Source organism: Hoplias malabaricus, chromosome 3, assembly GCF_029633855.1.
Source record: "Hoplias malabaricus isolate fHopMal1 chromosome 3, fHopMal1.hap1, whole genome shotgun sequence".
Classification (NCBI taxonomy): Eukaryota; Metazoa; Chordata; class Actinopteri; order Characiformes; family Erythrinidae; genus Hoplias; species Hoplias malabaricus.
Window position 1 is genome coordinate 69,055,928 of NC_089802.1, and position 16,214 is coordinate 69,072,141.

The 16,214-nt window shown below is 39.6% G+C and overlaps 2 protein-coding genes across 2 annotated transcripts in view; one reads left to right on the forward strand and one right to left on the reverse strand.

Moving 5' to 3' along the window:
* Positions 1 to 1,006: 1,006 nt before the first annotated feature.
* Positions 1,007 to 6,089, reverse strand: inha (inhibin subunit alpha). Its single transcript, XM_066666125.1, has 3 exons — positions 5,545 to 6,089; positions 2,984 to 3,279; positions 1,007 to 1,511 (listed from the first exon to the last, which is right to left on the reverse strand). Exons 1-3 carry the CDS (start codon positions 5,837 to 5,839, stop codon positions 1,071 to 1,073), a joined length of 1,032 nt encoding a protein of 343 aa, XP_066522222.1. The 5' UTR covers positions 5,840 to 6,089; the 3' UTR covers positions 1,007 to 1,070.
* Positions 6,090 to 12,136: 6,047 nt separating this feature from the next.
* spega (striated muscle enriched protein kinase a) overlaps positions 12,137 to 16,214 on the forward strand; it is a 51,343-nt gene continuing 47,265 nt past the window's right edge. Inside the window, exon 1 of the mRNA XM_066663200.1 lies at positions 12,137 to 12,458. Within this exon, the coding sequence (XP_066519297.1) occupies positions 12,137 to 12,458 (322 nt within the window). The remainder of the gene's footprint in view (positions 12,459 to 16,214) is intronic.

Sequence of the window (16,214 nt, forward strand, 5' to 3'; positions counted from 1 at the left end):
TTCCATTTTATTCTATTTGTAATAAATTGTAAACCTTAATCTATTTTGTCCTGGTTAGTGCTGTAGTATATTTTTGTAAATTAAACTAAACTAAATAAAAGAAATGAATGCATTGTGCTGTTCTGATCTAACTGTAGCATTTGATCCGGTCAGACAAAATGATATGTAACACATTATGCCTTTAGAACTATTTTTTTTTTTCTTTAGATCTATTAACAGAACTTTCAGTAATGTTTTAGAATGAGCATACTAAACTTTCTCACCATCTGTACATCAGTTCTGTTATTCTGTAGCGTTCTATATCAAATATAGCTTCTCATCTACAGTTTTCATCAAGGTCATTTTAACTGGAAGATGTGCAATCTTAAATTTTTTTTTTTAACTTTAGAGGTGACACGGTACAAGGCCAAAATAATTGCTGTACCATTTAGTCATGTTTTTTTGTAATCTCTGTCCTAATTGTTTGTATTTGCAGTGAGAATTAAAGTTTGCATACTGATAATTGCTCTAAGTGTGTTTTATTTTGTTAAATTTGGAGGGAAAAGACCCCAAGGTAAGGTCTTTATTTTCTCAAAGCAGGAGTTCTGAGCTTACTTGTTTACTTAAGCCCAGAGTCAAGCCTTTCCTATTAAATAGGATTGGGAGAGGATTTTAATGAACTAGAGACTAGAAGCAGTATATATTTACTGTGAAAAACAATTGTTTCTAGCTTCTGTCAATCTATCACCTCTCCTAAATAAATAAATAAATGTATATAAAATCAGCCTGCTTTATATACATTGTTTTGTGATGTCACAATTGATGAAGTAATTTTATTCCATTATCCCCTATGGTATGTGTAACTGAAATGACCAATATATTTAAGACGTAATAAGCTTTTTACCAAAGAGGTAAAACACTGCCCTCTAGCCATGAGACTACATATTTTTGTATTTTTTCTTGTAAACTCGATATGTTTAAACATGTTTCAAAATACAATCTTTATTTAATCTTTTCAAACTCATTTGAAATGAATGCATGTTATTAAATCTCAGATGAAAACAGATACGGCATGAAAGTGCAGCCGAGGATCAGATACAGTTACACTCCTCAGGAATAATGTTGGGCAGGGTTTCATATTTGAAGGAGTAGCCTCCATCAGAGGTGGTAGTGAAGCGGAGAGACTTCATGGTCTCTGGCACTGGAGCACAACATTGGTTTATCCCCAGTAAAGTGGTGGTGCGCTCGGGGCTGGAGCAGTTACCGTGGCAGTAGTGAAAGGTGAACACCTTTGGGTGCACGATCCAGTTATCCCAGCCTAAATCCTGGAAGGAAATCTCAATCTGCTCCTTCTTGCAGTCGTTGCTGATGGCCTCAGACGAAGGTCTCTGCAGCCTCTCGATGGCACTGGGGGACCAGGAGATGGTGGGAGCTCTGCGAGCTCGGTCCGGAGCGTGAGGCCTGGTATGGAGGTGTAGGAAGGGGGTCTTGTCCTCCTCTGAGTCATAACAACCACAAGCCGGGCAGCGGACCTAATAATGAGTGATGGGAGAAAGAGAATGTTCTGAAACAGCTGCACATACTGTTATGATCACTATGCCCAATGCCAACTGTGCACTAGATGGCTATAAAGCCCCCTTTGGAGCACTGACCCTGCATTCTCTGGAGTGATGATGGTCCTTCTAATAAATTAAGGATGGTGTTTTGATCCAGAATTAATCAGCAAACATCAGTATCTTGATAAACCTCTTGTGGCTTTATGGAGCCCCTAAGTTGTCATGGTGGTCTTTTTAAAAAGACATGGTCACAAACTAGCCCAGTATATTATTCCATGGTCATAATACATTATATTTTGGCCTCAATATATTATCTCATGGCCTCAATATATTCTCTGTGGCCGCGATATATATAGTTCATTAACTTGCGGCCAACCTATCTTAATTTGTGGCCTCAAAATATCATTTTATGGTCTCAGTATATTATCCCATATAATATATTAATATGATGGCCACAATATATTAAATAATGAACACCAATATATTGTTTTACATTATTTATTATATATGTCTTATTAACCCATAAGAGCCCATGGTGACACATATGTCACAAACACTGAACAGCTTGGATGTAATCACATGACAGTGTGTGAATGTGTGACCGTGTGCTTCATGAGGACATAGAGATAATAGAAATGCTTATTTTTAAAAGTATATTTTTGTTTCTAAACGGTGTCTTACTTTTAACAATTCAAAAGCTTTGTTCTCCTGCCTTGTGTTACATACAACATGTTCTGATCCCTGTCGCCCTGTGAACGACTGGCGCCCCCTCCAGGGCGTGTTCCTGCCTTGTGCACAGTGATTCTGGGTAGGCTTCGGACCAGCAGCGACCCTGAACTCTATAAGCAGTTACAGACAATGAATGAATGTTCTGATCCCATATCAGGAACAAAATGTTGAAATACAAGTTACAAAATGGTTGTTGTGATGTTTGTTATATTGGGTTTTTAACCCCAAAATAATTACAGAAATGGCAAGAAATGTGTTTTGTATTTCTCATAATTTGGCTTTATAATGAACTGAGTCTGGGCTCTTATGGGTTAACAGCTACACTATATAGCCATAGCCATACATTTGTTTCTAAGTAAGTACAGCTGGTGACACCATGTCACCTTAGTGGCTCCATGTGGCTGAATGCAGTCAAATCCAAATAGCACATAGTTTAAAGCCATCTCATAAAATAGCTCTAGCCGCAACAAAGTGGGGCAAACTCCCTATTTATATCCTTCTTTTCAGAAGAAATGTTAATAAAAAGGCCATACAGTGCAATGTCATTCAGTCTCGCTAAAGTGTTAGCTTAGCCTAGCTTATCTTATACTATGCTGTCAATGCTATGACAACACATGGTGATCAATAATACAAAACACAAAGGTTATTAAAACCTTAATTCCCCAACTTTATTTTCCCATTTTCTAGTGCTAAAATCCTGACTGTTAATAATATCAGACCTGCAGCATGAACGGTCCTTCGCCCATAGAAGCGTGAAAGTGGCGATCCAATCTGTAGGTGGTCCATCCATCGGGGCTGTGCTTTGTTGGTTTCTCAGCCACCTGCAACAGTTCCTGGCGAGATGTGAGGATGTAGAGAGGGGCAGGGGTGGCATCCTCCACAATGGCCTGTCCTGCATAGAACCAGAAGTGGGCAGAGGTGATGACGGACTCCTGGCTGTCCAGAGAAGGCTGGAAGTAGTAAGTGAAGTGGCTGGAAGAGGCCTCTGATGACGACGCATCCAGACATGCTGAGTCTACATAAAAGCAGGACCAAAGCATAAAAGATGTCAAGGCTTCCCTCACCACTTACAAGGAGCCACTTAGCCCACACACCACACACTCTGTCCAAACATGACACAGGTATTTATGAGTACAATCATCATTTATTGCTATAAAAGAGTACAGCTAGCTCACACATTTTGGACTCACGAGTGATTTGGGATGAGTCAGAGTGGTAAATATGATCCACACAAAATCATGCAACATCATTGTTTACCTTAAAAACAGCTTACCTTATTATCAATATTGCGGTAAAATCTAGTCTAAAGCCTTCCCAAAAGAAGCTGCAGCTGTTTAATCTCTGGATTAAAAAATACTGGATGAGGAGTCAACAAACATTTAGCCATAAAACACAATATTAAGTTTTATTGCCCTATAGTTGATAATAATGTACTTCATGTCCATCATAGCCATTCTTTGCAGCCTACATCAGCAGGATAATTGGCACTACGAAACATCAACTTTAGCAACAGTGGGTGCCAGGGACCTCTCCAAAGCTTCACTCAAACACTGGGACACACTTAAGCCTCATATCCGTGCAATTGATCTGGAAAATGCTCTTAAAACTCATCTTTATAAACTGGCTTACTCCAATGTTTTATGCTGTTGTTGATTTTATTGATGTTTTAATCTAATTACTCTGCGTTTTTCTTCTGGTTTTATGTGATGTATTGGTACCTTGAGTGTTATGAAAAGCAGCAATAAATAAAATGTATTGTCATTGTTAATATTATTATTAAAATGTCTTCTGTGATATATTTTGAGCACAATAGGCATGATGATAATAATAAATTAACATTTTTACACATTTTGATAAAGTAGCTGCTCCAAACAAATATATATATATACAAAATTCAATAAGTCTCTTGTTATAAGCAGTTGTTTAAGAAGCTTGAACCATCAGTGGCCCCAATCTGTCTAAATGTATTTTTTGTTTAGAATCCAGATAAAAACCCCCAAGGTGGGCCAGTCCCTCACGGGGTGACACACATTCACAAATTCACTCACACACTCACACCTACGGACACTTTCAAGTCATCAGTTCACCAAGCAACATGTGTTTTTGGAACGTGGGAGGAAACCGGAGCACCTGGATGAAAACCCAGGCAGACACAGGGAGAACACACCACACTCCCCACAGACAGTCACCTGGAGGAAACCCACACGGCCACACGGAGAACACACCACACTCCTCACAGACAGTCACCTGGAGGAAACCCACGCGGAGACAGGGAGAACACACCACACTCCTCACAGACAGTCACCCGGAGGAAACCCACGCGGACACAGGGAGAACACACCTCACTCCTCACAGACAGTCACCCGGAGGAAACCCACGCGGACACAGAGAGAACACACCAGCTCCTCACAGACAGTCACCCGGAGGAAACCCACGCAGACACAGGGAGAACATACCACACTCCTAACAGACAGTCACCCGGAGGAAACCCACGTGGCCACACGGAGAACACACCACACTCCTCACAGTCACCCGGAGGAAACCCACGCGGACACAGGGATGTTACGTTTTTTTTAATATATATATTTAAAAGTCACCCAAATTATTCCAGCCTAAATAAAAAAATTGGTTATTTTATTCATCAAATACAGTTGCAGAACCAGTCCTCTTAAATAACAAAGATTATAGCAGTATGAGAAGGTATAATATTTATATAATATAATTATATATAATATATATAATAAATATATATATTATATAATAATATTTTTATAACTATATTTAACATTTTTATTTAAAAAAAACCCATTAGAAATACTGTTAAATTGGTTGATTCCCACGGTAAAAATTGTTAATGTATTTTAGAAAAACGTGTCTGTCTCCATTATACATCAGAAGCATTATAGATCAAAAGCTGTTCCCCCTATGAATTATGTTTTTTCCATCTTTAGTAACTTATTAAAAATGGATTGGAACATTCTCCTCTCCTCTCTCATTTCTGGTATTTTGTTAGATATTTCACTAATGTTTTTAACGTAAAGTCTTTAAGATCTATAGACCCTTAATTATATATGCAACAAGTCAAAAGACAGACTGAACGCTTTCTTTTCTAATTCTAACATTCTGACTTTTTATTTAACAAGGGGATTATTTTATCTGATATATCATTTTCTCTGAGCTAGAAGTGTATCCTGTCTACTTTTTTATCTAATGTTGCTTCTCTTAAAGTCTCCTGAACTAACAACAATTAAGTTTTCCTCTGGAAACTGGACCCACTGACCCGAGTTGGGGAACAGGATGACTTGGGATGTCTCCTGATGTTGCTTTCGTTCCACTCTGGCCTCTCTGCTCACTCTTAGACCTCCATTTTGGGCTGCTCTCTCCACCCTCTCACCAGGGGGTTTCTGCAGTGTGGGCACAGGGGGCTCGTCCAGCCCAAGTCCCTCTAGGATACGGTTCTTCAGCCAGTGCAACACCACTTCCCGAGGCACATGTTCTCCTGGACAGGCCTGGCATTGAAGACTGGTCAGCACCACCAACACCATCATCGCACAGGTGAGCAGAGAGGGCCACATACTGTAGGTCTCCAAAAAATCCTCAAAGTTCACACAGAAGAGGAGTGACAGTCTCGGAAAGTCAACTTTTTCTTTAGAAGCCTGAAGAAAATGAGAAAAGAATGCGCTGATGCCCAGAGTAAACCTGGGAGATTTCTCTAACCTTCTGTTGTAGTTTTTCTTTGTCTGTTCTCTCAGTTCTATCACTGAACCCTTTATTTGCTGCAGATCCTCCTACAAGTGTGCAGCACGTTTGACGCTAGTATTTGGGTTAACGCTATCATAGCAAGCAGCAGGGAAGAGGCCAGTGAGATAGACCAGTCTGGAGAACTGTTCTAATTCCTTGGCCTTGACCTTGGAAAGGCTGTAATGGCACAATGTATAAAGAACTCCTTGTCTCAAAAGGAGTATTCTAGAAAACTGCACTAAAACTGGCAGTATGAAAAAACAATCACCATAGAAAATTAATTATGGCAATACTGTGTATAAGTTTTAAACAAACAGCAAAAATATTTTTGCTGATGTTTAGTTTAGCAAGAATTCAGCTAAAAATGGTGCTGGTAAAATTAAGTACATTTCCAAAAACATGTATTCATTCATTCATTATCTGTAACCCTTATCCAGTTCAGGGTCGCGGTGGGTCCAGAGCCTACCTGGAATCACTGGGCGGAAGGCGGGAATACACCCTGGAGGGGGCGCCAGTCCTCCACAGGGTAACACACACACAGTCACTCACACACTCACACCTACGGACACTTTTGAGATGCCAATCCACCTACCAATGTGTGTTTTTTGGACTGTGGTATGAAACCAGAGCTGAAAACATTTATATAAATACATAATTTCACATGTTGAACAGGAATTTATAATCTGTTTCTTCTGAGCACCGTGTGTGATAGAGCCAAACAGAAAGAACCCTATTCTATGACTATAATTAGAAAACACATTATTAATTTGAAAAGAATTAGAATTAGAGTTCCTTAATGTTATCAAGAAATTAGCATGGATGCTAGATTACCACATTATGTGCGTTGATCTGACTCGCTGAAAAGTAGCGAAATGCCCTTCACAAGAGTCAACTACTTTCCCTCTGGTCCCAGTTGCTAAGCCTGCTATGACTACTCTCAGTCCAGCAGTGAAACTGTGAGGTTTGAAAACTCTAGGTGCCCTGATGTTTCTGATCCACTCATACCAGCGCAACACACACTAACACACCATCACCATATCAGTGTCACTGCAGTGCTGAGAATATTACCCATATCATACCTGCTCTGTGGTGGTTTTAAGGGGATCTGACCATTTAAGAATAGGGTAAAAAGAGCAGTACTAGATGGAAAGAGCAGACAAAGTGGTCCTGTCTGGTCCGTGAACCTGAGAGAAAGGGCCATGAGTGTAGAAACATTGCTCCAATGTAGAGCCTTACTTTACTAGCACTTCCCTGCACCAGTTTTACCACACTGTACATGGGATATGTGAATAAGACAAACAAAACTTGGGTTATCACATTTCTGACCTTGACTAGGAGAGTGTATGCAAGCTTGGCACAGTGCCAGAGTTCAGATGCGCTGTGACACTCTGCAACTCTTTATGTCTACTTTCTTAAAATCTGCATCTCAAAAGTTAAAAGTATTAAATTATGTTACCACCTTTTCCTTCTGTATCCCTGTTTACACAAAGCCTTTCTCACGGTTAATTTTAGCTGCAGTTATGGCCTGCTTTGAAATGGAGACATCTATGGAGACGGACTGTCTTATCCAGAATAAATAAACAGTTTGACACCTTAGCTTTCTCAGGTTCCTGTCAGTGCAGAGTTTTGGACTTGTGCCAGCATTACCCAAGTGGGGTCATGGAATACGTTAATATAGTGCATGTGCAGTATATGGCCAGAAGTGTGTGGACTCCTGCTCATTCAACATTCCTTCTGAAATTAAAGGTGTAGGTAGTCTGTCCCTGCATTATTTGTGTACACGTTTCTGGGGAGGTGTTTTTTATGATGATTAGACCTAGATAACAGGTACAGGTCACTTTGAGAACATTAATGTTCATGCATTTTGGATAATTAGTGTACATTTTAACCATTTGATTTCCACTGAATTTAAGGAGGTTTTTTTTTCCTTCTGAAAAGTTACTATTTTGGAGATACATGTTTTTCGTTGGACAATAATAATAATAATAATGATTATTGATTGAATAATGATTGAATATTAATAATATATATTCCGTGATAAATAATAATAAATTCAGTGTAAGTCAATGTAAAAGATTTTATTCCAAGTATTTCTGGAATGGTGTTCTCCCTGTGTCTGCATGGGTTTCCTCCGGGTGCTCCGGTTTCCTCCCACAGTCCAGAAACACACGTTGGTAGATGGATTGGCGACTCAAAAGTGTCCGTAGGTGTGAGTGTGTGTGTGTGTCTGTGTTGCCCTGTGAAGGACTGGTGCCCCCTCCAGGGTGTATTCCCACCTTGCGCCCAATGATTCCAGGTAGACTCTGGACCCACCGCCACCCTGAGCTGAATAAGCGCTTACAGATAATGAATGAATGAATTCTGGAATGATGGAATAAACAGATAGTAATAGAGATATGTTTTTTATTGTAAAGTGATGATATATTTTCTTTAACAACTAAGCAAAATACTTATGACAATTATGTCAAAGTTTTCATGCATTACTAGAGTGTGGGAAAGGTTAGAATTTAGTTACACGTGGTATTAGTAAGAGTGGGATTATTTCAAAATGGCCAGCAGGTGGGGTGAACTGACTAGTAATTTGAATGAGGTCCAAAGTCTTGAGGTTTTTGTAGAGAATGTTTTAGTGACATACTGCATTGCTGTACAGGGTTTGCCAAGAGTAAAATAAGTGTCCAAAAGATTTAAAGACATTATATTGTCCATTCATTCATTCCTTTCAGCCCAGAATCAGTGTGCCAGTCCATCACAGGGCATCACACACTCACTCAAACGTATGGACACTATTGAGTAGCCAGTTCTGGACTGTGAGAGGAGACCGGAGCAACCAGAGGAAACCCTCACAGACACAGAGAGAACATACCAAAACCCAAACAGTGACCTGAGGCTGTTTTGAACCCACAACCCCAGAACACTACCTGTTGCCCCACTGTGCCACTCTGTGATTGTGGATACTTACGTTCCCTAGTTTAAATGAAACCTTAAATTCAAGAGGAATATTTTACCACAGCCTCATTGTAGTGCCCTGCTTGGTTACATCACATGTCTCCGATGCCTCGTCATGTTCCTGGTAGGATACTATCTTTGACAAATGATTCAGACCGTATTCATTCAGCGCCACCTCCTTACGCACACAAGCCACAAACAGTGGAGTTGTTTGGTTGGTTACAAGGGCCCTCTTGCATGCCTAGTCAAAAGGGAGGGGGTTCTGCAGAAGCACAGGGGCCGCCCAAAAAAATGCAGCCTATTCTGGCTCCAGCTGTCGCTTCAAGGCTGGCACTGCTCGCCTATCACCTCCACAGGGAGGCGGCGAGGGTAAAAGGGCACAAGTAGAAAAGGACACTTAGAAGATGGGGGTAGAACCCAGCTTCAGATTAGAGAGAAGAATAAGTTGAGCTGGACATAGAGTACCCTTCTTTAAGCTTGGGCACACTTTGACATTGTCAGAGTTGGTAGGGTACACAGAGAGAGAGGGAGGGAGGAAAGGGGAGAACAAGAGAAAGAGAGAGAGAGAGAGAGAGAGAGAGAGAGAGAGAGGGAGGAGAGAGAGAGAGGGGGGGAAAGAGAGAGAGAGAGAGGGAGGGAGGAAAAGAGAGAGAGAGAGAGGGAGGGAGGAAAAGAGAGAGAGAGAGAGAGGGAGGGAGGGAGGAAAGGAGAGAGAGAGAGAGAGAGGAGAGAGAGAGAGGGAGGAGAGAGAGAGAGAGGGGGAAAGAGAGAGAGAGAGAGGGAGGGAGGAAAAGAGAGAGAGAGAGGGAGGGAGGGAGGAAAGGAGAGAGAGAGAGAGAGGAGAGAGAGAGAGAGGGAGGAGAGAGAGAGAGAGAGAGAGAGAGAGAGAGAGAGAGGGAGGGTCCTCCTCACCTCTCTGTTGTAAACAGAGCTCTTGCTAATGCTGCCTGATCCTTTGAGGGCTTAGTGCTGTGTCCATGCTGGACAGGGTCTCCACAACATGCTGTGCTCCCTTAATTGGCCAAAGGTAAAGCCATTTCTCTTTTCAGAGACTTATTTATTAATTAGACTTTTGCAGGAATGAGGCAGCATGTTTCTCAGTGCTGCTGAGTTACAGCTAATTTACTCAGAGCTATTTAATGTTGTATCGGCCCATTTTACTAATTAGACTATTATGTGACCGGGCAGTGTACACTGCTTATAAAAAATTAATTAAAATATCTAACAAAATGTTTTTAGCTTGCAGCATTAAATCATGTTAACAATTAGGCTTCTCCAGTGGCTGTGTGTGAGTGTAAAATCATCATTAAAATTTCGATTCCTACTGCCTCCAAACGTTTTTAATAATGATGTGTTTTGGCTTGTCTAAAATAACTTATTAAATCCAAAGCTTTTTGTAGATTTGGTCACTTTCCCCATGAATATAAACTTAAGAAGGTACTGAATCTTACCTGCATTTTATTGTATTTTTAATCCTCTTTTTTTTTTAGATGTTTTGAGATGTCATCCGCACTTTCTTAAAATCTTTTAATTAGTTTTACCACAAGTTTTTTTTTATTATCATTTTATCATTGTAACTACTGTTTAGAAAAGAGAAGGTTTAATCATTATTTTGATTTAAAAAAATTACTAAGAAAAATACTTAAGTGAGAGTAAACCTGAGAACTTTTATTATTATTATTATTATTATTATTATTATTATTATTATTATTATAATTAAAGGAACACTAGGTAGTATTTTCACCTTAAAATTACAGCATCAGTATCATTGTGATGCTTCACTGATGTGTAATAGGGAGAACAGAGCTTCTGTCATTGCTACTTCCAGCTCAGAACAGCAGAAACTTCACTATGTAACTTTTGATTTTAGGACAGTGCTGTAAAACGGAATTATACTCTGTGTACTCTCTAGGGGGTGCCCTGGAGCAAATTACCAAAGCTTACTTAGTGTTTCTTTAATTAAAAGTCAGACACTATAAAACATTACAAAATCCAGGTGACCACAGTATTCTGATGTGTAGTATAAAGGCTCCACCTGTTCTGGCTATTGTTTAAATAATATTGGTTCACATTTGCTATTATAGACTTCTCCGAAATGTAAACACTGAATTACACTCACTGTCCATTTTATCGGCTCCACTGACCATACAAAGTACTGTAGTTTACTACAGTTACACACTGTAATTCACCTGTTTCTCTGCATATCCCCATTTAACTCTTTTCAATGGTCAGAACCACCACTGAGCAGGTATGATTTGGGTGCTGGATCATTCTCAGCACTGCAGTGATACTGACATGGTAGTGGTGTGTTGGTATGAGTGGATCAGACACAGCAGTGCTGCTGGAGTGTTTAAACACTTACAGAATGTCCACCCTGTTAGACACACCTTCCTTCTCCACCTTGAGACAGCAGCTCATCTGTTACTGCAAAGTATTACGAAGTGTTGGTTGTCCTTAATTCCTTCGTCAGTGGACACAGTAAGCAACCCACAGGATGCTGCAGGCTGGATATTTTTGGTTGGTGGCACTAGTGACACTAAGGACTTTATAAACTCTAGCAGCACTGCTGTGTCTGATCTATTTGTACCAGCACAACACACACTAACACACCACCACCATACCAGTGTCACCGCAGCGCTGAGCATTGATTCCACTACCCAAATCATTCCTGTTCTGTGGTGGTCCTGTGTTGGGCCTGACCACTGAAGAGCAGGGTGAAATGGGGATAAGAAAGTATTCAAAGGAACAAATGGACTAGAGTCTGTAATTACAGAACTACAAAGTGCTCCTGTATGGTCAGTGGAGCTGATAAAATAAACAATGAATGTAGATGCAAGGTAGGTGTTCCTAATGCAGTGATAATTCAGTGCATGAGTGTATGTTCTTAGTTGAACAAATGTGTACATGTACTTTTTTAATGCTTTTTGAATATCCGAGAATGTTCTCTCATTTTACATGCCCCAACGATTCCTTTCATTTCCTCACTGCTGTTTTGATGATACAGATCAAAGTAAAGGATCATGGAAACATCTGAAGCACAATGGAACCAAAAGCCTGAGACTGTTGGAGGCTTCTGAGGTATTTGTTCCATCGCAACAAACAGCCTAATCCTCAAAAATTCTTATTAATGCTAAAAGATTAAAGGCATTTAGCTGAGAGAGGCTGGCGATATTAGGTCAATGGAAATGATGTCATCAAGACAAGCTAAAACTACCTCAGAGCAACATGGACCCCCTGCCCCACCCATCTTCCTACGCAAGCTGAGACGGGCTGCGGTAGCCACAGGATGTGATGTCCGATTAAGGGTTACTGTGGGGGGTCATCCACTGCCAAGACTTCACTGGTACCGTAATGATACCCTGCTGCCCTCTGACGACCAGGACTATGGAGGACTATGGATTCGGGACTGCCATCAATCAGACGGTGGGCTCTACACCTGTGTGGCTGTGAACCCCCTGGGAGAGGCCCAGAGCAGTGCAGCGCTGGCTGTCCTGGACCTGGGTGAAGGTAAGAAGAACTTGCTTGGGTTGAGTTGTGATGATGTACAGCAGAATTGTGCTCAAGCAAATCTCTTAAATGGGAACTGTCTGAGTGTATTTTAAAAATAGCACACTATCTGTTTGTGGTATTTTAAGCACAGGCTGTATGGTATCTTATTTGACAAGGGCAATGTATTCTTATTGTTTCCCAAATTGGTGTTCTAATTTCAGTCTGCGTCACAGTATTCTGTGCATTTGTCCTGAATGCACCATAGAACAATTTAGTATATTTATATGTGTATGAATATGTAAGCTCAATTTCAATATCATGTTAATGTGTGTATATATATATATATATATATATATATATATATATATATATATATATATATATTTTTTTTTTTTTTTTTTTTTTTTTTTGACATGTTGGATATCATTTCCGTCCATTAATATGTCTTTTCAATTTTTACTTTATCATTTCAACTGAGATGTCCTTTGCCACTTTTGCCATTACTGGAAAAGTGCTCTTTTAGACTTTAGATCAGTATTGTGTTTAAAGGTAATATATACAACATTTAAGCATTAATATAGCAGCAAACAACCGCTGTGTATGTAAAGATAAAGAGTGAAGCAAAGGCATCATGACCCAAAAAGCCACACATTCTCAGTGTGTGTTGTTCTTTGCTCTTTGTTTTCATAGTCAGTCCCACCAGTGTGCGTGTTTTTTACTTCCCATTTATATTCCCCTGTTATATGGAAGAAGTTTAACATAAAATGTGTTCTTTCCTTTTGAATTACAGTTTGATCTTTGCAGCAGTAGAAATTACTTAGGGGCAGTAATAAGTAAGAGAATATTAGTGTTCCTAATTCATTCGATTTGTATATTAAGCCATATAAAGCTTTTTCCATGTTAAATGTCTTAGAATGTCCCTGCTGAGAACAGGAACGGGAGGGGGAAACATGGCCTAAGGGAAGGGCGCTTGGCGGAATAAGAAGCATTTGTTTTGGTCTGTGATACTGGTGCTCTTGTGCAGCGTCTAGTGGCACAAATGATTATATACATAACCTTTAAAGCGAAACCAGCTATATTCTCAATGACATTTTAAATAGCAATATTGCACATGGGGAATATATTTTGCAATATTAATTTAAATAATCATTAAAAATCCACATCCATTTGTTCTGTTTAACTATGTATGAAGTGTATAATTCACACAAATTAGGTTAGGACTGAAGCTGAGAATGACTGCAACAGAGTACTGACCTTTACTGAGGGCTGTGAAATAGCTCCACCATAAAATATGTATTAGTATGTATACAAGTTTTTCAGTATTTCTTTCTTAAATGGGTGTCATTCACACATGTAATGATGTAACAGTGCTTAATGTGGAAGCCTGTGTTTGTAGCATTTCTTTATTCATTATTATCACAGTATACATTTCAGCTAGCACAATAATGGTTATTTATTCACTAATCAGCCATAACATTAAAGTCACCTTCTTGTTTCTACACTCATTCTCCATTTAACAGCTCCACAGATCATATATATTTTTTTTGCATATGTTGTTAGCCCCTCATTCACCATGTTCTTCAGTGGTCAGGACCTCCACAGAGCAGGTATTATTATAATTTGTGAGTGTGGATCATACTCAGCGCTGCAGTGACACTGACATTGTGGTGGTGTGTTAGTGTTGTGTTGGTACAAGAGGATCAGGCACAGCATTGCTGCTGAGAATAGTCCACACACTCAAATAATAACTGCTCTGTGGTGGTCCTGACCATTGAAGAGCTGGGTTAAATGGGGTGGTTACTATGTAGAGCAACAAATGAACTGCACTCAATTATTGTAGAACTACAAAGTGTACCTATAGGTTAAGTGAAGTGTAAAGTGTAGAAACAAAAAGGTGATTTACTGTAATTAATTGCATCTTAATAACTGCAGAAAATCGGCTGTGGTTTCAAAGATGTTTCAGAACTGATGTGCATTATCCTATATCAAGGTTTCTCATTCATGTTACTAAGGGCTTAATTACAAGGTCATTACTCAAATGACAACTACTGGAACAAATTCAAGCTGTAGGGTATATGGAACTCATGTATGTTTAAAGAAACACTAGGTAAGATTCAGTCATTTCTGCTCCTGTACACCCCATTTCTGTTGTCATACTTCATAGTGCAGTTTCTTTAGTTCTGAGCCTGGATTAGACACAACAGAGTCTCTGTTCTCTCTATTACAGGTCACTGAAGCATCACAGTTATTTTGAAGGTGTAATTGTAAGGTAAAAATTTTACCTAGTTTTTCTTTAACTGGTTTCAGTACATTGATGGTTCATATTGTGTAGTGGGCATCAGCGACTCCATCATTGCCAAGACTAGAGCTTTATTTCTAACTTGGGCAGGGACACCAGTCTATAAACAATACGTTTCTTTGGACAAGATGTTTAATCTTGATGTTGCTGTCCAATTAAAACATGTATCTCCATTTTTGTGGATTTCTTTTTTGCTACATCACATAATAAATGGACCAATAGAAATGTTCCAAAATTAATTATTTGGAATAAAATATTTTACATTGACTTCCACTGAAAGTTAAGAAGGTTTTTCCTTTCTCCTGAAGAGTTGCTGTTTTGGGAGATACGTGTTTTGTAATTGGACAGTGACGATGTGTAGCAACGTGTTGGATACAGTTAACATCCTCATGATTCAAGGGACAAGCATATGTTGATAGGAACATCAAAGTTGGTAAATGTATCTCAATCTCTGAAAATTATATAATAGAAATTGTAATTTGCTAGTGGTAGAAGTATTCAAAATTGTTGTATTAGTGTTTATATTTATTTTCAGTTCTGTAAGATTAAGAATATTATGAGGAAACGGTTCTTCTGTTCAAGCAGCTGGAGGTGGTTGTGTCTAAAATACAGAGGAGTATTATAAAGACACACACACACACACACACACACACACACACACACACACACACATACACATACTCATATACCAATACACACACCCTGAACTGGGTGAAAGTCAGCTCTATGTCAATCGTGTGCCATGACTATGCAGGGCCTTCAGCTGTCAGAACACTCAGCACCGCGCACTCTCTCTCTCTCTCTCTCTCTCTCTCTCTCTCTCTCTCTTTCTCCCCCCTCCCTCCCTCAGTGTCTGTGGTTATTTACAGTGTGGAATGTGCCAGGCCTCGAGTTACAGCTCTACTGTCATTCTGCCACACATCATCCACAATTATAGCTCCTTTGCTGCTGAGCTGCTGCTGTGCGTATTGAGTCTACATCTGTGACGAGAATCGGACATGTGCACGAGGTGGGGGAGAGTTGGCACGACCCAAGCCAATTGATCTCAGGCAATATTTATTCCCCTACAGTTGAATAAAAACATGGTTAATCAAAAAACACCATGCACTGCATCTTGGCTTAGGTACGGAAGTGAGATGACCATCGATTTTGCATCACAGAGAATAATCTCACTTAGCGCATTACCTCAACTTGCAAGCCATACGTCACTCCGGAAACAGTTTATTTAACCTGTTATATAGGCATCTGTTAAGTCTATGGATTATTAGATTGTGGATAAACAACTCCATGGATTTTTTTTATTTGGTCAAAGGCTAAAGATTGCATTACAATGCTGGGGAATTAGTTTTAGCAGTGACAGTCAAACATTGAGTATTTAATGCATTCTACAGGGTTTTAAAGCATTTAATGTGCACTGTGCAGCCAAGAGAATGTGGAAACTCCTTCTGATAATGACTTCAGGTGTTTCAGCCACA

Bases quoted from the DNA above. Each gene is read 5' to 3' on its own strand.
- inha (XM_066666125.1), bottom strand. From the start codon at position 5,839: ATGTGGCCCTCTCTGCTCACCTGTGCGATGATGGTGTTGGTGGTGCTG. The intron at 3,280-5,544 runs GTCAGTGGGTCC...GCTTTTATGTAG, and splicing joins CATCCTGTTCCCCAACTCGG to ACTCAGCATGTCTGGATGCG. The intron at 1,512-2,983 runs GTCTGATATTAT...ACTCATTATTAG, and splicing joins AAGGACCGTTCATGCTGCAG to GTCCGCTGCCCGGCTTGTGG.